Source organism: Gorilla gorilla, chromosome 1, assembly GCF_029281585.2.
Source record: "Gorilla gorilla gorilla isolate KB3781 chromosome 1, NHGRI_mGorGor1-v2.1_pri, whole genome shotgun sequence".
Lineage (NCBI taxonomy): Eukaryota > Metazoa > Chordata > Mammalia > Primates > Hominidae > Gorilla > Gorilla gorilla.
In genome coordinates this window covers 231,559,630-231,582,869 of record NC_073224.2, presented here as the reverse complement: position 1 = coordinate 231,582,869, position 23,240 = coordinate 231,559,630, and the positions used below count along the sequence as shown (strand labels likewise).

General features: G+C 47.1%; 1 protein-coding gene across 7 annotated transcripts in view; it reads right to left on the bottom strand.

The window, feature by feature from the left end:
- Window positions 1-1,964: 1,964 nt before the first annotated feature.
- Window positions 1,965-23,240, bottom strand: part of SLC2A5 (solute carrier family 2 member 5) — a 46,042-nt gene continuing 24,766 nt past the window's right edge. For 5 of the 7 annotated variants that reach the window (XM_055384006.2, XM_055384010.2, XM_055384008.2 and 2 more), the window contains 11 exons: window positions 21,283-21,381; window positions 20,579-20,739; window positions 12,606-12,730; window positions 6,805-6,957; window positions 5,084-5,209; window positions 4,820-5,007; window positions 4,572-4,682; window positions 3,848-3,949; window positions 3,451-3,526; window positions 2,916-3,043; window positions 1,965-2,811 (listed from right to left, as the gene is read on the bottom strand). In XM_055384006.2, the coding sequence (XP_055239981.1) occupies window positions 2,608-2,811; window positions 2,916-3,043; window positions 3,451-3,526; window positions 3,848-3,949; window positions 4,572-4,682; window positions 4,820-5,007; window positions 5,084-5,209; window positions 6,805-6,957; window positions 12,606-12,730; window positions 20,579-20,739; window positions 21,283-21,381 (1,473 nt within the window). In that variant the 3' untranslated portion in view covers window positions 1,965-2,607. Of the gene's footprint in view, window positions 2,812-2,915; window positions 3,044-3,450; window positions 3,527-3,847; window positions 3,950-4,571; window positions 4,683-4,819; window positions 5,008-5,083; window positions 5,210-6,804; window positions 6,958-12,605; window positions 12,731-14,101; window positions 14,695-20,578; window positions 20,740-21,282; window positions 21,382-23,240 lie in introns of those variants that run through there. The other 2 variants (XM_055384014.2, XM_055384012.2) reach the window with 2 other exon arrangements.

Below are 23,240 nucleotides of genomic sequence, written 5' to 3'. Positions count from 1 at the left end.
TGGCCTCTCACTGTATCTTATTTGTGAGTTTATTTGTCCTCAAGATTAATGCTTATTCCCAAGCACTTAAAAGTACCTAAGAAAACTAAATACATGTCACTGATCCAAACATCAAAAACATATAAAGTCATTTAATTCTCACAATGGACATGTGAGACATTTATTATTAGTGCCATTTAAAAGAAGAGAAAACTGAGATACAGAAAAGCCAAGTAACTTTCCAAGTTGCACAATTAATGTGGCAGAACCAAGGTTTGAACCCAAGGAGCAGACCTCCAGAACCATGAACTTCATAGCCTCCCCTGTGTTAGAGGTGCTGCAGTTTCTTGACTTCTGATATTCTGACCTGGCCTCTCCTCAGCTCTGAGAGCCTTCATCTTTGGTTGTTTCTGTGCCCCTTCCAGGCTGCAGATCCTTGCTGCAGAAGGCCAAGGATGGTTCAACCACAGTGCTCTATTTACTTCCTCTGGGCCCGCTTGTGAGTGGTTTAGCTTGTTGCTGGTGGAATCTCCATTACATACCCACAAAAAGTGCTCCCAAGTCCCACTGCTCTCTCTCCCAGCCACCAGCCTCTGCCACCCATCTATGAGAAGACATCACTTCTTGCTACAGGCCATTCAGCACTTTCAAGGTTTTATCCATATTTTTGCACATACACTCACACTCACACCCTTTATTCATATCTCTAAGAAAAACCTCCAGCTCTCTATATTTTTGGGGAGAGACCTGTGTTAGACCATTTTCATGCTGCTGATAAAGATGTATCAGAGACTGGGTAAATTGCAAAGAAAAAGAGATTTAATGGACTCGCCATTCCACATGGCTGGGGAGGCCTCACAATCATGCCAGAAAGCAAAAGGCACGTCTTACATGGTGGCAGGCAAGAGAGAATGAGAACCAAGCAAAAGGTGTTACCCCTTACAGAACCATCAGATCTCATGAGGCTGATTCACTACCATGAGAACAGTATGGGGGAAACTGCCCCCATGATTCAATTATCTCCCACAGGGTCCCTCCCAGAACACATGGGAATTATGGGAGCTACAATTCAAGATGAGATTTGCGTGGGGACACAGCCAAACCATATCAAGACCCTGTTCCTTTTCCCTTCCTCCCCCACCACAGTCTCAAGATTTTAAGACTCCTCAAGATTTCATTACATACCTGAGGACATTTGGAAGCTTCCTCAATCTTACATGTATTTATTTATTTGAGGCAAGGTCTCATTCTGTCATGCAGGCTGGTGTGCAGTGATGCAATCATGACTCAGGGCAGCCTTGACCTCCCAGGCTCAAGCGATCCTCCCATTTCAGCCTCCCAAATAGCTGGGACCCCAAAGGCGTGTCACCATGCCCAATTAAAAAAAATTTTTTTGAGATGGGATCTCACTGTGTTGCCCAGTCTGGAGTATAGGGTGCAATTTCAGCTCACTGCAACCTCTACTTCCCAGGCTTAAGCAATCCTCCCACCTCAGCCTCCAGAGGCCCTCTTCGAGATGCTGGGGATTCAGGCATAAACAAAACTGACCAAGCCCCTGCCCTCAAAGAACTGACACTCGTGCAGTCAAACTGCCTGAAGTGGCCGGGCGCAGTGGCTCACGCCTGTAATCCCAGTACTTTGGGGGGCCTAGGTGGGTGGATCATGAGGTCAGGAGATCGAGACTATCCTGGCCAACACAGTGAAACCCAGTCTCTACTAAAAATACAAAAAAATTAGCCGGGCGTGGTGGCAGGCGCCTGTAGTCCCAGCTACTCAGGAGGCTGAGGCAGGAGAATGGTGTGAACCCAGGAGGTGGAGTTTGCAGTGAGCTGAGATCGCACCACTGCACTCCAGCCTGGGCGACAGAGCGAGACTCCGTCTTAAAAAAAAAAAAAAAAAGCAAAAATAAAAACAAAAAAAACACTGCCTGAATGAGCAGGGAACTTCCTCCTGCCTTCTACTTGCTCAAAGAACAGCAGCACGTCTTGTTGAAAAGTGATCAGATTCATTTTATTGACTACACAGAAGCAATTCCACTTTCCACTGACAAAATAATTTAGGATGAAGAATTCTGACTCAGTGTCTCCACAGGAACCTGTTCCTCAGCTTTCTGGATGTCATTGTTTCTGACATCACACCTTCCTAGACAGGTATTTCTGGAAAAGGATCTGGTAAGAGGATGAATTTGGCTCTAAACAAATGCCCATGGCCCTGGAAGACCTGTCGGGGCCACTGAGTTAGTTTCTCTGGCAAAATTTGATTCCTTCCATCTCACCACTATAGTAACTGTTTTTGTTATGTTACCAGGAGCCACACAAAGGTTGACCCAGCAAGGTGGAGCCATGTTACCAGGAGCCACACGAAGGCTGAACCAGCAAAGTGGAGGACCAGCTGTTTAATTGACTCGGGGCTGGTGACAGGCCAACATGGAGAGAGACAGCCCAGCTTCAAGAACAGCAAGGCAGCCCTTTGCACAGTTCCCACTGGGGTGGGGAGGCTGGAGATGAGGACTGCATTCCACATCAGAGTTGTTTTATTTCTGGATATTCACAGACAGCTAGAAGTCAGAAAAATAAGCCAAAGTGGGAAGCCCCTGGCAGACCAGCTCCACTGGCTTCCTCTCCAGACTCACTGTTCCGAAGTGACAGGTGGAAGCTCTTTTAGTTCCTCCTTTTCCGGGTACGCTTCAGACACCTTATTCATCTTGGTGAAAATCTGGTTGATCTCCATGAACGTCTTGGCCTTGGTCTCCGGGACAATCAAGAAGATGTAGATGGTGGTGAGGAGGCAGATCACGGCAAAGACAATGAAGCTGTACGGGCCGAGGCCCTCCTGCGGGAAGAGGGGCAGGTGACACGTGTGGGACGTGGTTTGCCCAGGGGCTCACACTGTACTGCATGGGGATCTGGTGAGCGTGGGCCTCGGGCCCCACTCACCTGGATGAACGGGAAGATCAAGCCCACAGTGAAGTTGGAGAGCCAGTGCACGCTGCCCCCCACCATGAAGGCAGATGGCCGAGAGGACTGCAGGAAGATCTCAGTGACGAGCAGCGCGGGTATGGGGCCTGTAGGGGGAGGAGAGCAGCCTCCCTGAAGGCAGAGCGGGCCCGAGCGTCCCAGGCCTGGCCGTGCAGACCCACCACGTAGCTGGCCCCAGGACAGCGGCGTCTCCAGGACTCTTGGGCATGTGGGGCAGCACGTAGGAGGCAAACGGCAGTGTACAGGGATGGCAGGCCAGCAACCACCCGTTAGGCCCACTCTGCTGCCTGCACAGTCTGTGTGTTCCCACCCACACCACCATTTTACCATTTCGCTCTCTTTATGTGCCACCCGCCCCCCTTGCGGTGGATGGGGGAAGAGATGCCATTTCCAGGCTGCATTGGCCATCCCTGGTATCTCTAAGGAGCTCCAGCCCGCAGCTTCTGGGACCAGAGGGGGTTGTGATACCCTGAGGCCAGCTTTGGGTACGTACTGGGCCCGAGGGCATGTCCTATGACGTAGGAGATGACACAGACGATGCTGATGTATGGCATCCAGGACACCGTGTCCTGTGGAGAGAAAGCAGTTGGTTCACCTGGAGCAGACAAGCTAGGACGGGACCCCAGGGGGCGGCCAACCTGCCCTGGTGGGTGGAGGATGGCACCTGGCTCCTCCCCCAGCAGTGCCACCTCGATGAGCCACTGGGAAATCAGCTGAACGTGGGCTATGAGCTGGCAGGACACACGGTCCCCAGATGTCTGGCCAGTTGTATTTGCTAAAACAGCCCATTGTGACCCCTTTTATTTTAAGGCAGGTGGAGGCGCAGGATGGGAGGGGCACTGGTCTTCCTGGTGCAACTCCGGGCTCCTGGGACCCTGGCCTGTCCTCACCTGCAGTGCCAGAGCTGCAGTGAGCACGCAGCAGGCTATGAGGCAGATGGAGAAGCCCAGCAGCAGCAGCAGCCTCCGACCCAGGAGCTCCACCACGAACACCTACAGGAGGGTGGCAGGGCTCAGGCGGGAGAGGCCCAGCTTCGCCTCCCTCCAGCCCCCTCCAATGGGGCAGCTGTGAGGAGAGCTGGGCGGACCGGGTGCCCACCCATGTGCACGCACACTCACATTCACATGTGCAAGACATGCCCTTGGGCAGCCAGCGGGAAGTCGGCTGTGGCTGTGATGCGGGACCCCAGCTGCCCACCCTTGAGACTCAGCTCTAGGGCCTCCTAATCCCACAACCCTGAGCCTCAGGATTCCTGCCCTCGGGAGGCCAGATGTCTGCATGCACCGGAGACGCTGCCCCCACGGAGCCTGCTCCCATCCCGAGGTGGCCGAGCCTCACTCCGGGTAGCCCAGGCTCGGAGCCACCCAGCAGTGGGCGCTGCCTGGTCCAGGCACGCCTACATCCCGGTCAGGTGGTGGCCCCGGGCCCGGTGCGGCTCGGCAGCCCCAAGTGTGAGGGGCTGGTGCGGGGCCACCTCCCACACGGAGTTTCTGTAGTAGCGCTGGTCCTCCACGTTTTGGGGCCACGGGCTGCCCTTTTGGCGGCGCCGAGGCTGGGGCGTGGGGGCCCGAGGGGCCTTGGGTGGAGGCTGTGGGCAGCTCCCAGGACACTCACGGCGCAGAAGGTCATGACCACGTTCACGGCCCCGGTGCCGGCCGTCACGTACTGCACGTGCTCCTCTGGTATGCCGGCGCTCAGGTAGATCTGGTCCGCGTAGTAGTAGATCTGCAAGGCAAGCGCGGGGCTGGGCGGCTGCCCGGAGGAGGCGGCCTCGGCGCCAGGACCCACACCCGGCGCCCCAGGACCTGCGCCCCGCGCCCCCCGAGCCCTCCCCAGCTCCCGAGCCGCAGCCCGGCCCATACAGCGTTGACGCCCGACAGCTGCTGGCCGCCCATGAGGACGATGATGGACAGCAGCTGCCAGCGCAGCGAGCGCATCCGGAACAGCTTCAGCACCGAGATGAAGCCCGCGGCCTTCTCTGCCTCATCCTCCTGCCGGATCTCGGCCACCTCCCTGTCCACAGAGTCCCAGCCGCGCAGCGTCTGTAGGGCTGGGGAGAAGCGGCACCGTCGGACCAGGGCTGGGGGGCAGAACCTGGAGGCCGCCCCCGCCCGAGCCCTCGTTACCTTTCTTGGCGGCCGCTTCGTCTTTCTTCTGAATCAGCAGGTACCTGGGGCTCTCGGGGAAGAAGGGCAGCAGAACGAGCTGCAGCGCCGCGGGGACCCCGGTCAGCCCCAGCAGGATCGGCCAGCCTGGGAGGAAGGCAGCGAGCTGGCACCAGCGGCCTCCCCACCACCCCGAAGCCGCCCTCTGCAGAGCCGGCCCCAGCCCCGTCATCCTGAGTGGGGTGCAGGCTCCAGGAGGGCACAGCTTTCCCAGCCCTAAGAACAGCAACTACCGACAGTGGACACTCGGGAAACACCTGCAGCAGGGATCAGCAGCGACGCACCCCTGCGCCCATCAGACAGACCACACCGACGAGGCCGGTAATACCATGTGCTGGTGAGAACGTCCCCGTGTCCTTCAGAGGACAGTCTCGCAGGGGCTGGAGGAGCTGGACACACCCGGCCTGACCCAACTGCCCGCTCCCAGCTCTATGCCCAGAGAAGCCAGGCCACCAGGATGCCTGAACTGGAATGGTCATGGCAACTCTGATTACAGAAAGGACACCAGAAACAGTGGGAATATCCTTAACATTCCACATAGAGGGGACACATGGGCTGGCCGCATTGGTACTGCAAAGGCAAAACTAGAGGCAAAGCAAAAAAATGAAGCACAGAGCTTCACAAATGCCTAGAGGGCTGTGTGTGGTTCTGAGTCCTGCTATGGAGCTCCCTGAGACAGGAACCTGGCTTATTCACTTCTGGTCCCAGCTCCTAATGAGAACGTGGCGCCTTGGCGTAAGTGTCCCCAACACATGCAGGAGTGAAGGAGAGGCAGGAGCATGTGGTACTTAAACAGGGACCTAGGTCTGTGCTGCTGGGTCTGCATCCTCATGAGACCTTGGACCAGTCTTCCAATCTCTCTGTACCTGTGATGCACCTGCAAAATGGGTATGATACTGGTACAGGCTTAATAGGGCTGTTCTGAGGAATACATGAGTTACTAAAAAAGACTTGGCACTTGGCCCACGGTAAGCACTTTCTATAGAGAGTGTCTAAGCAGCACAGAGCTTGATGATCCACTTGACTGACTTGCAGACGGTGTGTAGAACCCTGGCGGGAACTGGCTTATGTTTTGGTTGACGGGATGACTGATGATGGTTTAAAGGGAAAGTCATGCAAAAACAACCCTGGTTACGGGTGTCTGTGCACCTGCCACATGCCAGGCCCCAGGCTGTCTTGGGGAAGGTGGAGGCAGGGTCTGGGATGTCCTCACCACCTCCCCCATGGGGCCAGGCCACCCTCACTCCTGGTACTTCTCTTTCTGGTCTGCAAAATGGGATAATCACTGAGCCCCAGGCAGCAGCGTTGCTGGGAGGGTCCTATGAACTGATGCTGGGTCCGCCCCAAGCACAGAGCCTGGCACACTGGTGGCTGTCATTGCTATGCCACGGGCCTCCATATGGACAGCCACTGAGCAGGCAGAGAAGCCCATCACTCAAAGCCACCTCATCCATCTCCTAAGAGGGACTAGATAGTAAACGCTGGCCAGTCCCTTATCGCGCCTTTGTCCAGGGCCTGCTATGTTGGCTCGGGACAGGATGGGCCCCCCAAGGACATCCAGCCTGTTAGAAGAGACCAGTCTGCAGAAAGTCCTGTCCTGTGGTGGTGGCTTTGGAACACAAGGAGGGGGCCAAGGGTAGTGGTGAAGGGGTGGGGGTGCTCCCGAGATGTCCTGAACTCACCATCTACATTTGCAAGGAGATTCCGAAGACCAAAGATCTGGGCCACAAGGATGCCAACAGTGATGAAGAGCTGGGGCACCACCCCGAGAGCCCCCCGCAGGTTTTTAGGGGCCAGCTCCCCTAAGTACATGGGGACCACGTTGGAAGATACACCTGGGAGGAAGTGAAATAGAAACACCATCAGAAAAAATTAGTCTGGCAGGGACAAGCTGTCTTCAAGTATACTATTCTTAGCAATAACATTATTTGGGCCAGAACTCTCTCAAAACTGCAAAGGAGAAAGCAAACACCTCTTTTAATTCTTAGCCCTTTATACTTTAAGGAAAGAGAAACAGATCAAAGGAGCTCATGCACAGGGGCCCTTGCTTTGGCCCGTATCATCTGGGGACACTGGCCAGCTGGATCTACGGCCTTCCCGCTCCCTGGCCTGAGTCTAGACCCACTCACATTTCTGCTTTTTGAGGAGGGTCTGTTTCTTAAAAGGCAAGGCAGCTGGGTGTGATGGCTCGTGCCTGTAATTTCAGCACTTGGGGAGGCTAAGTGGGGAGGATAGATTACTTGGGGTCAGGAGTTTGAGACCAGCCTGGGCAACATAGTGGAACCGTTTCCACTAAAAATATGTATGTGTGTGTGTGCGCGTGATATGTATGGCCTGTGTGTATTTACATATGGTGTGTATGTGTGTATGGCCTCTGTGTGTGTGTGTGTATATATATATGGATATGACCTGGTGTGTGTGTGTGTGTGTGTGTGTGTGTGTGTATATATATGGCCTCTGTGTGTGTGTGTGTGTGTATATATATATGTGTGTGTGTGTGTGTAGCCTGGGTGTGTGTGTGTGTGTGTGTGGGGCCTGGGTGTGTGTGTGTGTGTATAGGGCATGTGTATGTGTATGTACATATATGGCATGTGTGTATGTGTGTGTATGTGTGTATGGCCCAGGACCCCTAGCCCCCAGCTTTACCTTATAGGGACAGTAAATAAACCAATGCAGAGATAGTTTCATACACCTTTAAGAACAAGTTATATGTCTCTATAAGCATTTAAAATGTCAATACATATTACGGAATATCTGCATTTCTGGGATTTCTGTAATGCCTGGACTACTTCTGAATCCCCAGTATTTAAACTTGTAAATTTTCCCCTCATACTGGAATCTGGTGGAGGGAAAACTTACTTTATTTTATAGAATGACGTGTTGCCTGATGTCAATTAAAAAACATAGGCAGAATTTAATTTTACAGCTTCCAAAGTATTTTCACATATATTGCCCTATTTAATTCTCTTAAAAGCACATCCAGAGGCTGGGGATGGAGAGGAAGTTTCACTAGTCCAAGTATCAGGTACCAAATCCTGAGTCAAATGGAGGCTCAGGGTTGTGGGTCTCTGAAGGGAGGCTCTCAGGAACAGAGTTTGGAGTGAGCAGAGGTTGGAGCTGCTGTTGATGGCGGGGTATTTGATAGCACTGAGATAGGAGGGTACCTGAGGCCATGTTTTCCTGTTTGGCAATTCTACCCACAGACGTCTCTGCTCAGTATTTCAAGAGACATCACAGTTCATTAATATCGATTCTTCCTCATTTTCAGAGCAAAGAGGGGCAGTCTTTAAAGCAGCTCTTAGCATGTCTAGGTGGGAAGAGGGAGCAACACCTCACAGGCCCAGGGCAAAGGGCTGCAGAGGAAAGGAAGGCCTCCTGGGAGCTGAAGTGGGAGGCTGTGTCCTCACCACTTAACAAGAGCCACTTAGCGGCAAGAGCATCTTGGTGAAGGATATTAATAAAGGGTCAAACCTCAGGAGGTTTGTGAAGAGATGGGGTTACCTGTACGTTGGTGGAAAGCAATCTCTATTTTTGTCTTTAAAATGACTCCACTAGGACCTCCCAGCCAGCCAGTTCTGATACGAGAATCAGAGCAAAGTGGCTTTTTTTTTTTTTCGAGATGCGAGTTTCGCTCTTGTCGCCCAGGCTGGAGTGCAGTGGTGCGATCTCAGCTCACTGCAACCTCTGCTTCCCGGGTTCAAGTGATTCTCCTGCCTCAGCCTCCTGAGTAGCTGGGATTACAGGCGCCCGCCACCATGCCTGGCTAATTTTTGTATTTTTAGTAGAGACGGGATTTCACCATGTTGGCAAGGCTGGTCCTGAACTCCCGACCTCAGGTGATCCACCCGCCTCGGCCTCCCAAAGTGCTGGGATTACAGGCATGAACCACCATGCCTGGCCTGGCTTTTGAAGTTTAAATTCCTCCTGCTGGGCACTGTAGCTCACCCCTGTAATTCCAGCATTTTGGGAGGCCGAGGCAGGTTGATCACTTGAGGCCAGGAGTTCGAGACCAGCCTAGCCAACATGGTGAAACCCCATCTCTATGAAAAATACAAAAAAATTAGCTGGGCACGGTGGCACATGCCTGCAGTGCTAGCTACTCAGGAGGCTGAGGCACAAGAATTGCTTGAACTTAGCAGGTGGAGCTTGCAGTGAGCCGAGACCGCGCCACTGCACTCCAGCCTGGGCAACTAAGCAAGAGTCCATCTCAAACAAACAAACAAACAAAAAGTTTAAATTCCTCTGAGCCAATGAATACCTTCAGTCTTCCTGCCAAGAAGTTGATTAATAACAAATCAGTGAACTGTGAGCATGTTCCAGTAAAAGTCATACTCATCTTGGCACCCCCCTTGTCAAGGTAGTTGTTTACTTCATTTTAGAGTGAGCAATGTGGTTCTTGTTCATATGGGTGGTTTTATTTTTGTGTTGGTTTGTTTGTTTTGTTTTTGGGACAGAGTTTCACTCTGTTGCCCAGGCTGGAGCACAGTGGCACGATCTCGGCTCACTGCAACCTCCCCATCCTGGGTTCAAGCGATTCTCATGCCTCAGCCTCCCTAGTAGCTGGGATTACAGACCTACTCCACCATGCCCGGCTAATTTTTGTATTTTTAGTAGAGACCGAGTTTCACCATGTTGGCCAGGCTGGTCTCGCACTCCTGACCTCAAGTGATCCAACTGCCTCAGCCTCCTAAAGTGCTGGTATTACAGGCATGAGCCACCGCACCCGGCCATATGGGTGGTTTTAAAATGAGTGTCTAAGGAGCACATAGCTTGATGATCCACTTTGCTGACTTGCTGGAGGTATGTGAAAAACCGTTGGCAAATGGATTATGCCCCTAATGGCCAGTGTTCTCAAACCGTGATCTGAGGACCCGGGGATCCCGAGACCTTTTAAGGGTATCTGTGAGATCAAAACTATTTTCATAATAATCCAGAGATGATATTTGCTCTTCATTCTCTCTCTCTCATGAGCATATGGGAGTTTTCCAGAGACTTCCTGCCAGGCCACATCACAACTGACCTGACCCAGAAGTACATCTGAGAATTCAGCTGTCTTCTATTAAGCCAGACATTAAAGAGATTTGCAAAAATGTCAAACAAGGCCACTCTTCATGTAATAGGCTTATTTTAAAAAATGAATTAATATGTCTGTTGGTTGCCATTTCTAATACAGTAAATATTGATCAATGTAACACACATGAGCAAAAGCTCTTTGGAGCCCTCAATAATTTTAAGTGTGTAAAGGGGTCTGAGACCAAAAACTGAGAACTGCTGACTTCAGAGTAAAGGCTGGGATTTTTAACTGATTTGTTATCTATTGGAGCCTAATATTTCTCTGCTGGAAACAATTCTGTATTGTTAATGGTCAATAGAAAAGTGATTGGACCTGCTTACTGGTGGCAACTTTTAGGAATGTATTTTTCAAAATGTTGAGCCCACTGCAGAGAAAACCCACAGGTCAGGGCAAGATGGCAGAGACCGGCCGGGCATGGTGGCTCACGCCTGTAATCCCAGCATTTTGGGAGGCTGAGGTCAGGAGTTTGAGACTAGCTTGGCTAACATGGTGAAACCCCATCTCTACCAAAAATACAAAAATTAGCTGGGTGTGGTGGCGGGCAGCTGTAATCCCAGCTACTCAGGAGGCTGAGGTAGGAGAATCAGTTGAACCCGGGAGGCAGAGGTTGCAGTGAGCCAAGATCATGCCACTGCACTCCAGCCTGGGTGACAAGAGGGAAACTCCATCTTAAAAAAAAAAAAAAAAAAAAAAAGATGGCAGAGACCCAGCCAGGTGCTCTCAGGGAAAGCCGAGCACTAAGTGAAGTTTGCCAAGGGGCTCACCATCCTCCCTTTGGCATGACTTAGTCTCTGTTTGGGAAATGTCTTCTCATCTTTTTTTCATGTCTCTGTTACTGCCAATTAATCCCAGCTGAGTGGTTTGTGGACAGCCAGCCAAATTATCCATTTGTCCCTATCCCTGCATTTGGAAGGAACAAATGAGAGTTCCTTGGCAATGTTGGGAAAGTGACTGGAGGGAGGCAGTGAGGCACCTGGGAGGGGCTCCCTCAAGGGGCCCACTCTGCACCTGTAGGACCCTGAGAGCTTCCACCCTAGATGCCTCTCCCCACCTGGCAGTGAGAAATACTGCCTACTAAGGATGCCAACTCAGGGAAAGCCACTGGCACGGCTGTACCCCTCATCTCTCCTCAGTGTGAAGCAATTATGGGAGAGTTCTCTAAAATCACCACTGTACAGCCTGGCAGCCTAGGCTTGGAAGCAACAGAGTGGGATTAGGAAAAAACACCTCCCAGGTTGTTAGATGAGAGGACTCAGCGAGTCAGCACCCGCTCAGCAGGTGGGCATTTCAGGAATAGAACTCAGGACGCCCTTGGCAAACTTTAAATTGCCCTATAAAACTTAAAATGTGGCACTGTTAGCACCTTTCTGGTAGTGGAATTCATACATTAGATTGTTTCTCAAGCTTTTTTGACTCTCACCCACAGTAAAAAATACAGAAATACATTTTCCACTGCAACCTGGTTCTCGTGTGTGTGTGTGTGTGTGTGTGTGTGTGTGTGTGTGTATCTGAAACAAAAGTGGGCAATACTTATCTTTACTACACATAACACTGCCTCTTCCATTTTATTTATTGATTTATATATATATTTATTTATCTTTGAGACGGGGATATAGTTTGGCTCTGTGTCCTCACCCAAATCTCATCTCAAATTGTAATCCCCATGTGTCAAGGGAGGACCTGATGGGAGGTGATTGGATCATAAGGGCGAGTTCTCCCATGTTTTTCTTGTGATACCAAGTTCTCATGAGAGCAGATGGTTTTATAAGGCAGTTTCCCTTCTCTCTCTCTCTCTCGCCTGCTGCCATGTAAGACAGGTCTGCTTCCCCTTCCATCATGATTGTAAGTTTCCTGAGGCCTCTCCAGCCATGGGGAACTGTAAGTCAATTAGACTTCTTTTCTTTATAAATTACCCAGTCTTGGGGAGTATTCTTTACAGCAGTGTGAAAACAGACTAATACACAGGGTCTCACTGTGTTGTCCAGGCTGGTTTCAAGTGATCCTCCCGCCTCGGCTTCCAGAGTAGCTGGATTGCAGGTGTGAGCCACTGCACTCAGCTATTCTATTTTTAAAAAGAAAATGCTGCTCACTAAACAGACATCACCACCCACTAACTGGTCATGACCTGCAGTTGAGAAAATATTGAGATAAAGGATTGGATTGGAAGGACACTTCCCAGGTTAAGATTCTGCATTTCAGTCTTTCAAAGATGTTTCTTTGTAGGAAACATCACAGTAAAGCTCTGCACCTGAGAACCAGGTAGGGCTCAACCATCTGTTTCACAGCAGAGGCATAGGAACAGCTTTCTACACGCTTCAGAGATCACAGATTGGTTCTAGTCCCTGGGAACCTGTTGTCCTCCTCCTTGACGACCCTCACAGAATGGCAATACAGCATAGCATTGTTTACCTGCACATATTCCCACCAAAAGTCTGGAAATAATGATAAGCTCAAATGATGTGGCGACTCTGCTGCATCCCATTAAGATCGCAGGCACGATAGAAAATATGTTGTTGAACAGCAAGGCCCCTTTTCTGCAGAGGACAAAATATCAGTTAGTCTTGCTGAAGAATTCACTCTTTCATTCAAGAAATGTTTCTGGAGTGTCTCCTCTGCATAGGCTCCAGCAGTTACAGCAGTGGCTTTACTGCTGTGCGTTTAGCTCTCTGGGACCTGAGACTGATACAGGTCAAGTGCATGGCCTGGTGTGGGAATACGCTCAGTGTGAGGAGCAAATGGAAATGACCACAGTCCAGAGGGCGTCAGTGGTGAAAATGGAGAGAAAGGGCTCTGTATTAAGATATAGTAAAGGGTTTTTGAAATCATTAGCTAATTTATAATTTTGGTGTAATCTTGAAAGCCAACCCCAAAATTGTCCTGGGTAAGGACATTAGAGGAAAAGAAAAGTATAGGTCCATCTCACTTATGTCAACGTGGATGCCACAATCCTAAATGAAACCTTAGTAGATTAAATTCAACAGCATATACAAAAATATTTCAATGTATTTCACCATATTAAAGATTATATTGGGGCCAGGCATGGTGGCTCACGCCTGTAATCCCAGCACTTTGGGAGGCCGAGGTGGGCAGATCACTTGAGGTCAAGAGTTCAAGATCAGCCTGGCCAACATGGTAAAACCCTGTCTTTACTAAAAATACAAAAACTAGCTGGTCGTGGTGGCAGGTGCCTGTAATCCCAGCTACTCAGGAGGCTGAGGCACGAGAATTGCTTGAACCCAGGAAGTGGAGGTTGCCGTGAGCTGAGCTCGTGCCACTGCACTCCAGTCTGGGTGACAGAGCGAGACTCCATCTCAAAAAATAAATAAATAAATAAGTAAACAAACATTATATTGGGGGAAAACATCGGATTATCTCAATAGAAGCAGCAAAAGAAGTCAATAAAATTTAACACCATTATGATTTTTAAATTTTTATTTGTTTATTTAAAAGTTGGCCTAAGTTTCTTTCCTCCTTTCTTTTTTTTGAGACAGAGTCTCGCTCTGTCATCCAGGCTGGAGTGCAGTGATCGCAGCTCACTGTAACCTCGGTCTGACAGATCAAAGTGATTCTTGTACCTCAGCCTTCCGAGTAGCTAGGATTACAGGCACGTGCCCCCACGCCCAGCTAAGTGTTTGTATTTGTAATAGAGATGGAGTTTCCCCATGTTGGCCAGGCTGGTCTCGAACTCCTGGCCTCAAGTGATCTGCCCACCTCAGTCTCCCAAACTGCTGAGATTATAGGCATGAGCCACTGCGCCCAGCCATTTTTTTTAAAACCAGCCTTAACAAACTATAAATAGAGGAACTTCTTTAAGCTGATAAAGGAAATCTACCTAAAACCTATATCAAACATCACACTTAATAAAACTTGGAAAGCCTTCCCATTGAAGTCAGGAACAAGCCTACCCTGGAGATCCTGACAGAAGCAAAGCAAACTTCTCTGGAGGGGCCTCTCGCAATGGAGCCCTCATGATGAGGACCCTCATGATGGACGAAGCTGTCAGCGAGTGGAGCTCCAGCATTCCTAAACACTGAGAAACTTGCCACACGTGAGAGCCGCTTATGCTAACAGCACACCTTCAGACAACAGAATCAGACTGGACTATAAAATGTTTAAAATGATTAGTGTCATAAAATAAGGAATCCAAATAGTACTGTATTGGAGAACCAACATTACCTGACTTCAAGGCTTACCATAAAGCTACAGTAATCAAGACAGCGTGGTACTAGTAAATGAATAGACAAACAGGCCGGGCATGGTGGCTCACGCCTGTAATCCCAGCACTTTGAGAGGCCAAGGTGGGCGGCATCACATGAAGTCAGGAGCTCAAGGCCAGCCTGGTCAGCATGGTGAAACCTCGTCGTCTCTACTACAGCCACGCACCTCTAATCCCAGCTACTCGGGAGGCTGAGGCATGAGAATCGCTTGAACCTGGAAGGCGGAGGTTGCAGTGAGCCGAGATGGCCCCACTGCACCAGCCTGGGTGACACAGCGAGACTCTGTCTAAAGAAAAAAAAAAAAAAGAATAGACAAATAGATCAATGGAACAGAACAGAGAGTCCAGAAATAGACCCACGTTAAGTCTATTCAACTGATCCTTGACAAAGGAGCAAAGAGAACACAATGGAGAAAAGGCAGTCTTTTCAAAAAAATGGTGCTGGGCTGGGTGCAGTGCTCATGCCTGTAATCTCAGCACTTTTGGACACTGAGGTAGGAGGATCACTTGTGTACAGAAGTTCCAGACCAGCCTGGGCAACATAGTGAGACGCCATCTCTAGAAAAAAATAATAAATTGGCCAGGCGCAGTGGCTCACGCCTGTAATCCTAGGACTTTGGGAGGCCAAGGCGGGTGGATCACCTGAGGCCAGGAGTTCGAGACCAGCCTGGCCAACACAACGAAACCCCACCTCTACTAAAAATACAAAAAAAAAAATTAGCCGGGTATGGTGGCATACACCTCTAATTCCAGTTACTCAGAAGACTGAGGCTAGAGAATTGCTTGAACTCAGGAGGCAGAGTTTGCAGTGAGCTGAGATTATGCAACTTGCACTCCAGCCTGGGTGACATAGCAAGACTCTGTCTCAAAAAAAAAAAAAAAAGAAAAAATTCAAAAATTAGCTGGGCACTACTGGTGGTGCACTCCTGTAGTCCCAGCTACAGGAGAGGCCGAGGCGGGAGTATTGCTTGAGCTAGGAAGTTTGAGGCTGCAGCAAGCTGTGATTGTGTCACTGCACTCAGCCTGGGTGACAGAGTGACACCCTGTCTCAAAAACAAAAAACAAAAAAAAGGAAAGAAAATTGTGCTGGAACAACTGGACATCTGTATGCAAGAAAATGAATCTAGACACAAACCTTAGAATTTTCCCAAATATTAATTCACAGAGGTCACAGACCTAAATATAAAATGCAAAAGTATAAAACTCCTAGAAGATAGCGTAGGAAAAAATAATCTAGACAGTCTTGGGTTTGGCGATGACTTTTCAGATATAACACCAAAGGCATAATCCATAAAAGAAAGAATTGATCCTTAAAATGAAAGACAGAAGGTTAGAAAATATAAAATCTTTAGCCAATAAAGACAAAAAGGGAAGTTGGGTAATAGTCTTAATACCTGACAAAATATGATTTGAGATAAAAATGCCATAAAACACGGAGGTGTTATATGCATTACATAAAAGTAAAAGAAATAATAGCAAAGAAGATATAACTATCATAAACAGAGACGATTCCAACACAGCCTCAAAATACATACAGCGTCAACTGGACTGATGAAATTCCAGGGAGGAAGAGGTAAACCAACAATTCTGGTGTGAAGTTGCTCACGTGAAAGGGCCTCTCAGAATAGTAGGTCAATTCACAAAGAACAAGCTAAAGATAGGAACCAGTGGCATATCAAGGAGGGAGGTGGACATTTTAAGGTAGTACACCCCTCCCGAGCAATTGTCTGTAATTTTATAACAATAATAAATCACAATAAAGCTTTATTGCAAAAAGAAAGAAAGAAAAAGAGAAGAAGGAAGGAGGGAAAAAAAGAAAGAAAAGGAAGGAAGGAAGGAAAATAAAGAGAGAGACAAAGAAAGAAAGAAAGGATAAGCTGGTCTTCATTAAAATTAAAACTTTCTGCTCTGTGAAAGACACTGTTAAGAGGATGAAAAGACAAGCCACAAACTAGGAGAAAATATTTGCAGAAGGCATATCTAAAAGCACTGTTGTCCAAAATATACAAAGAACTCTTAAAACTTAAAAAGAAAACAAACAACCCAATTTAAAAATGGGCCAAAGATCTTAACAGACACCTCACCAAGATACGCAGATGGGAAATAATCATATGAAAAGGTGCACCACATGATGTGTTATCGGGGAAATGCAAATTAAACAATAAGTTACCACCTGTCAGAAGAACAAAAACCCAGAACTCTGACAACACCAAATGCTGGAGCAATAGGAACCCTCATTTGTTGCTGGTGGGAATGCAAAATGATATATCTACTTTAAAAGACAGTTTGGCAGTTTCCTATAAGATTAAACATATGCTTATCTGTACTCATATGATCCAGCAATCACATACTCCTTGGTATTTACCCAAAGGAGTTGAAAACGTATATCTACACAGAAACTTACGTGTGCATGGATGTTTACGGCAGCTTTATTCATAATTGCCAAAAGCTGGAAGCAACCAAGATGTCCTCTGGTACTGAACAGATAAAGTGTGGTACAACCAGACAATGAAATATTCAAGCCATGAAAAGACATGGAGAAGCCTTAAGTACATATTAGTAAAAAAGGCCAATCTGGGCCAGGCGCGGTGGCTCACGCCTGTAATCCCAGCACCTTGGGAGCCCGAGGTGGGCGGATCACGAGGTCAAGAGATTGAGACCATCCTGGCCAACATGGTGAAGCCCCGTCTCTACTAAAAATGCAAAAATTAGCTGGGTGTGGTGGCATGCACCTGTAGTCCCAGCTACTTGGGAGGCTGAGGCAGAAGAATTGCTTGAACATGGGAGGCAGAGGTTGCAGTGAGCCGAGATTGTGCCACTGCACTCCAGCCTGGTGACAGAGCGAGGGTCCGTCTCAAAACAAAAAAAGAAAGAAAGAAAATCCTACATACTATGTGATTCCAACTATATGACATTCTGGGAAAGGCAAACTATGGAGATAGTAGAAGGATCGGTGGTTGCCAGGAGTTAGAGAGGAGGGAGGGATGACTAGGCAGAGCATAGAGGATTCTTAGGGCAGTGAAACTACTCTATATGATACTATAATGGTGGATACAAGTCATTATGCATTTGTCAAAACCCATAGAATGCACAACATCAAGAGTAAACCCTAATGTACACTACGAACCTTGGGTGATGATATATGTCAATGCAGGTCTCATCATTTGTAACAAATACACCGCTCTGGTGAGAGATGTTGATAAAGGGGGAGACTATGCATGTATTGGAGGAGAGGTACATGGGAAGTCTCTATAGCCTCTTCTCAATTATGTGAGCCTAAAACTGCTCTTTAATAAAGCCTATTTTTAATGGCAGGACATGGTGGCTCATGCCAGTAATCTCAGCACTTTCAGAGGCCAAGGTGGGAGGATGGCTTGAGGCCAGGAGTTCAAGACCAGACTGAGCAACACAGCAAGACCCCATCCCTGTAGTCTCAGCTACTAGAGAGGAGGATCACATGAGCACAGGAGGTGGAGTCTGCAGTGAGCCATAATCGCGCCACTGCACTCCAGCCTGGGCAACAGAGTAAGACCATATTTCAAAAAAATATATATATATGTTTTAAAAATATTTTTAAAAATATATTTTTTGAGATGGGTTTTACTCTATTATATATATATTTCTATATTAATATATATTATATATATTTCTATATTATATATTATATTTCTATATTAATATATATTATATATTTATATATTATATATTTATATATTATATATATTTATATAATATATAAATATATATTACATATATTTATATATTATATATATTTATATAATATATAAATATATATTACATATATTTATATATTATATATTAATATATATTTATATATATTATATATTTATATATTAATATACATTACATATTTATATATTAATATATATTATATATTTATACATAATATATTATATATTTATATATTATATATATTATATTATATATTAATATTATATATATTATATATTATATATTAATATATTATATATATTTATATTATATATTATATATTATATATATTATATATTTATATAATATATATTATATATAAAATATATTATATATATTTATATATATATTTTTTAAATAGGCAGGGCACAGTGGCTTATGCCTGTAATTCCAGCACTTTGGGAGGCCAAGGCAGGCAGATCACTTGAGGTCAGGAGTTCAAGACCAGCCTGGCCAACATGGTGAAACCTCATCTCTACTAAAAATACTAAAATTGGCTGGACATGGTGGCAGGTGCCTGTAATCCCAGCTATTTGGGAGGCTGAAGCAGTATAATCACTTGAACCCGGGAGGCAGAGGTTGCAGTGAGCCAAGATTGCGCCATTGCACTCCAGCCTGGGTGACAGAGCGAGACTCTGTCTCAAAAAAATAAAAAATAAAAATAAAAATAGTACTATAGGAAAGAACAAAAAACTATAAAACAAAGTTATCTAAAACAATGATAGAAAGTAGATTTTAAAAACGAATAAATAGAACTTATTGAAATGAAAAATATGATCATTAAAAACATAGCAGGTTTATTACATCCAAAGAGAGAATTAATGAATAGGAAGGTAGACCTGCAGAAATTACCTAGAAAGCACCCGAGAGAGATAAGAAGATGGGAAATATAAGAGATTCAAAGACACGGAGGAACTTAATGGAGAAAATCGGGGAGGGGCAATATTTGTAGAGATATTGGCTGAAAAATTCTCAGAACTGATGACAAAGACATGAAACTTCAGACAAGGAACCACAGTGACTCCCAGGATAAAGAAAACTAAATCCTTGGTCCTTTATGATGAAACTTTATTGGAGGACATGTAAGAAGACCTGAAGACAATGGAAAGCTCTAGCTTGCTCATGAGTGGGCAAGGTCAACATTGTAGAGATGTCAGTTTTCCTCAAGTTAATTTATAAATTCAGAGCAATGCCAATCAGAATCTTTCTTCAGGGATTTTGAGAAGCTGACTTAAAATTTTAAATGGAAGAGTAAAGGAACATGAATAACTAAGATAAATTTGAAAGCAACTGACTTTCCACTTGGAAAAATAAAATAAAATTAGTTTTCTCTCATCACTCAATATATACAAAATAAAACACCAGATCTATCTGGAAGAACAAAATTGTGAAATAAATTTTAAAAATATAGAAGAGGCTAGGCGTAGTGGTTCGTGCCTATAATCCCAGCACTTTGGGAGGCCAAGGTGGGAGGATTGCTTGAGCCCAGAAGTTTGAGATCAGCCAGAGAAACACAGTGAGACCCTGTCTCTACAAAAACTGAAAAATGAGCTGAGCACCATGGCACACACCTATAGTTCCAGCTATTTAGCAGGCTGAGGCAGAAGGATCCCTTAAGCCCAGGAGTTCAAGGCTGCAATGAGCTGTGATCATGCCACTGCACTCCCACCTAGGTGACAGAGTGAGACCCTGTCTCACACATATATATTTATGGTGTTTGCTTTGTAAGTGTCCCCAGTTGAGAAGCAAAATCTATAAATTTGACCACTTGAAGACTTTAAAATTTTGCATAAAAAAGGTACTATATGTCTGATTAAAAAAATAAAGCAACAGATTGAGAAGATATTTTCCCTAAGTAACAAAAGTAGAGTATAGACATTACTTGCTCACGCTCAGAAGTGAAATATCCTGGGTTGGAGTCCTGGCCACCTCCCAGCTGTGTGATCTCGGGTAAGTTACAGTGTCTCTCTGTGCACCATTTCCCCATCTTTAAAATGGAGTGGGGATTAGCCGGGTGCAGTGGCTCACGCCTGTAATCCCAGCACTCTGGGGGGCTGAGGTGGGTGGGTCACCTGAGGTCAGGAGTTTGAGACCAGCTTGACCAACATGGTGAAACTCCGTCTCTACTAGAAATACATTAGCCGGGTATGGTGGTATACACCTGTGATCCCAGGATCAGGAGGCTGAGGCAGGAGAATCGCTTGAACCTGGGAGGCTGAGGTTGCGGTGAGCCAAGATTGCGCCACTGCATTCCAGCCTGGCTGACAGAGCAAGACTCCATCTCAAAAATTAAAAAAAAAAAAAAAGAAAAAAGAAAAATGACCACAGTGGTTATTATCTTAGTCTCATGGTAAGGATTTCAGTCGTAGGCCTATATTTTAGCTCTGATGGGGGTCTATGAGTTTCAGGGAATTAAAAATTCACCTTCCCTTACCTGCCAAATTTATTCACCAAGGGGCCGACCAGGAGGGATCCGATAAACCCTCCAAACGGAAACATGGACACGGTTACAGACCACAGCAACGTCAAGGGGAAGTCTTCCATGAATTCACCGGTCCTACCATAGTAAGTCTCATTGTAAAATTGTTGCATGAGCTAGGAGACAAAGCAAAACAGAACACCAAAATAATTTGATCCGGTTTTGCAAGAAGAACATTAGCTGTTAGGACACCCAACGAAATAACCTGGGCACACAGAGACCAACCTTATTAACCGGGGGGTGATGGGAGGCAGGACAGAGCTTCATGAGCAGTGAGAAGGGTGGGCACCCACCGGGAGGGCTGGGAAGCCTCTGAGCAGCAAACCACCCTGGGTATTTCTCAGCCAGAAAGGGATGACTCCAATTTTCCAATCAGCTGGGAGACCCCTGGCCCCTCCGGATTCCCTCTAAACAGCAAGGCCACAGAAGATCTGAGCCCCCTCCTAGAGCCCGGCCCACTGTGTGTCCATCCAGACCTGGCCCATCCCAAGAGCCCTGTGTCTGTGAGTTCCCTCGGGTCTGTGCTGTGTCCGGAGGGTGTTTCCCTCTCCCTTTGCTTCAGGACCCACTGCGTGAACAGCCCCACGCTGGCCAGTCCCACCCAGGCAATGGGCTGCTCCAAACGTCCTCCGCACATCTTGCTCACCACAGTGACCTACCAGTGCTGGGGAGTTGACAGCAGCCACGTTGTACCCATACTGGAAGGATGACCCAAAGGCAGCTATCAGGGTTGCCAGGGCAAGCACAAGCGTCAGCCTCTGTAGAGATCACAGCTTAGGTCAGGAAGCAGCCCCAGGGTTCCAGGGCCCTCCCGCTTTACTTCGGTTTTGTAGAAAGATGTAACAGAATCTGAAGATCCGTAGTCTTGAGACTACTCCATTCCTTGAAACCTACCCTCAACCCACCTTGGGTTACAGGCTTTCTCAACCATGGCACTTTTGACACTTGGGGTCTGATAATTCTTTGTTATGGGGGCTGTCCTGAGCACAGCAGGATGTTTACAGCATCCTGTGAACATGGTGCCAGTAGCACCCCTCTCCCCAGCTGCGACAACCCAAATGTCTTCCAACATTGTTAAGTGTCCCCTGGTGGGGAAGTGCTCCATTTGAGAACCACTGGATCAGAGAGAAGCTGAAACCTACTTCTCTAACACTGCAGCTACTGCAGCTGATGTTTGAATTGCTCCTGTGACATTCCTGCCACGTGGGGCATCTGCCAACTGCAGCAAATGTGCTCTTGCACCATCTCAAACATAAACTCCCAGAAAATCAAAGAGAAAAAGAGAAATTTTTAGCTATTTCGGCCACTGAAAATTTCCTTTCAGACAATCTTTAATGACAAGAGGAAATTAATTAGTAATGAAGAGCGGGAGACAGACATGGAAAGAGCTGTGGGCTTAAAATCTACAGGCCTCAGTTTTGAATCTAACTGTTGCCACTTTTCAGCTTAATTTCTAGGATCTTCAGTTTCTTTATCTCTGAAATGAGGACAATCACACTCCCTAGCAAAGTGTTTGCCAGGATTAATTACGACCATGTCTAGCTGCAGAGGTGAATCTGCTGTTGGAGAGAGCTTGGGACGCTGCTCTCTGACTTGCCATCAAAGGACCTTCTTCCATCTACTCTGATGGACAGCCGCCTTTCTTTTTTTTTTTTTTTTTTTGAGACGGAGTCTCTCTCTGTCGCCCAGGCTGGAGTGCAGTGGTGCTATCTCGGCTCACTGCAAGCTCCGCCTCCTGAGTTCACGCCATTCTCCTGCCTCAGCCTCCCAAAGTGCTGGGATTGTAGGCATGAGCCACTGTGCCCAGCCTAAAGAGGATGTCTTGAGAGAGGTAAGTGAGGAGCCAGAAAGGGAGAGAAACTGACTCGCTCTGTGTATTCATTCATTCACTTGTCTATTCAGCCATTCAATCATTCAACATATTGGGCGCCCAATGTGAACAAGCATTGCTCTAAGTGTTGGGGATATAGCGGTGAACAAACAAGACAGACAAAAATCCCTCCCCTATAGCTGTTCTACTGCTTGATTTTGTTACAGACAAAGAGAGAGGGGTGGGGGTGGGGGGAAGAAAGGGAAGAAAATGTTGATTAAAAAATTCTCTTCTGGACACGATGGCTCATGCCTATAATCCCAGCACTTTGGGAGGTTGAGATGGGTAGACTACTTGAGCCCAGGAGTTCTCGGCTAGCCCGGGCAACATGGTGAAACCTCGTCTCTACTAAAAATTCAAAAATTTGCTGGGCATGATGTGCACCTGTAATCCCAACTACTCAGGAGGCTGAGGTGGAAGGATCACTGGAGCACGGGATGCAGAGGTTGCAGTAAGCTGAGATCGCACCATTGCACTCCAGCCTGGGTGACAGTGCAAGACCCTGTCTCAAAAAAAAAAAAAAAAGAAAGAAAAAAGAAAAAATCCCTTCTATCTGAGTGTGATGGCAAACACTTGAATCCCAGCACTTCGAGAAGCTAAGTAAGGTAGGAGGATCACTTGAGCCCTGGAGTTTGAGACCAGATTGGGCAACATAGGGAAATCCTGTCTCTACCAAAAAAAAATTTAAAAATTAGCTGGGGGTGGTGGCACACACCTGTGGTCACAGCTACTCATGAGGCTGAGGTG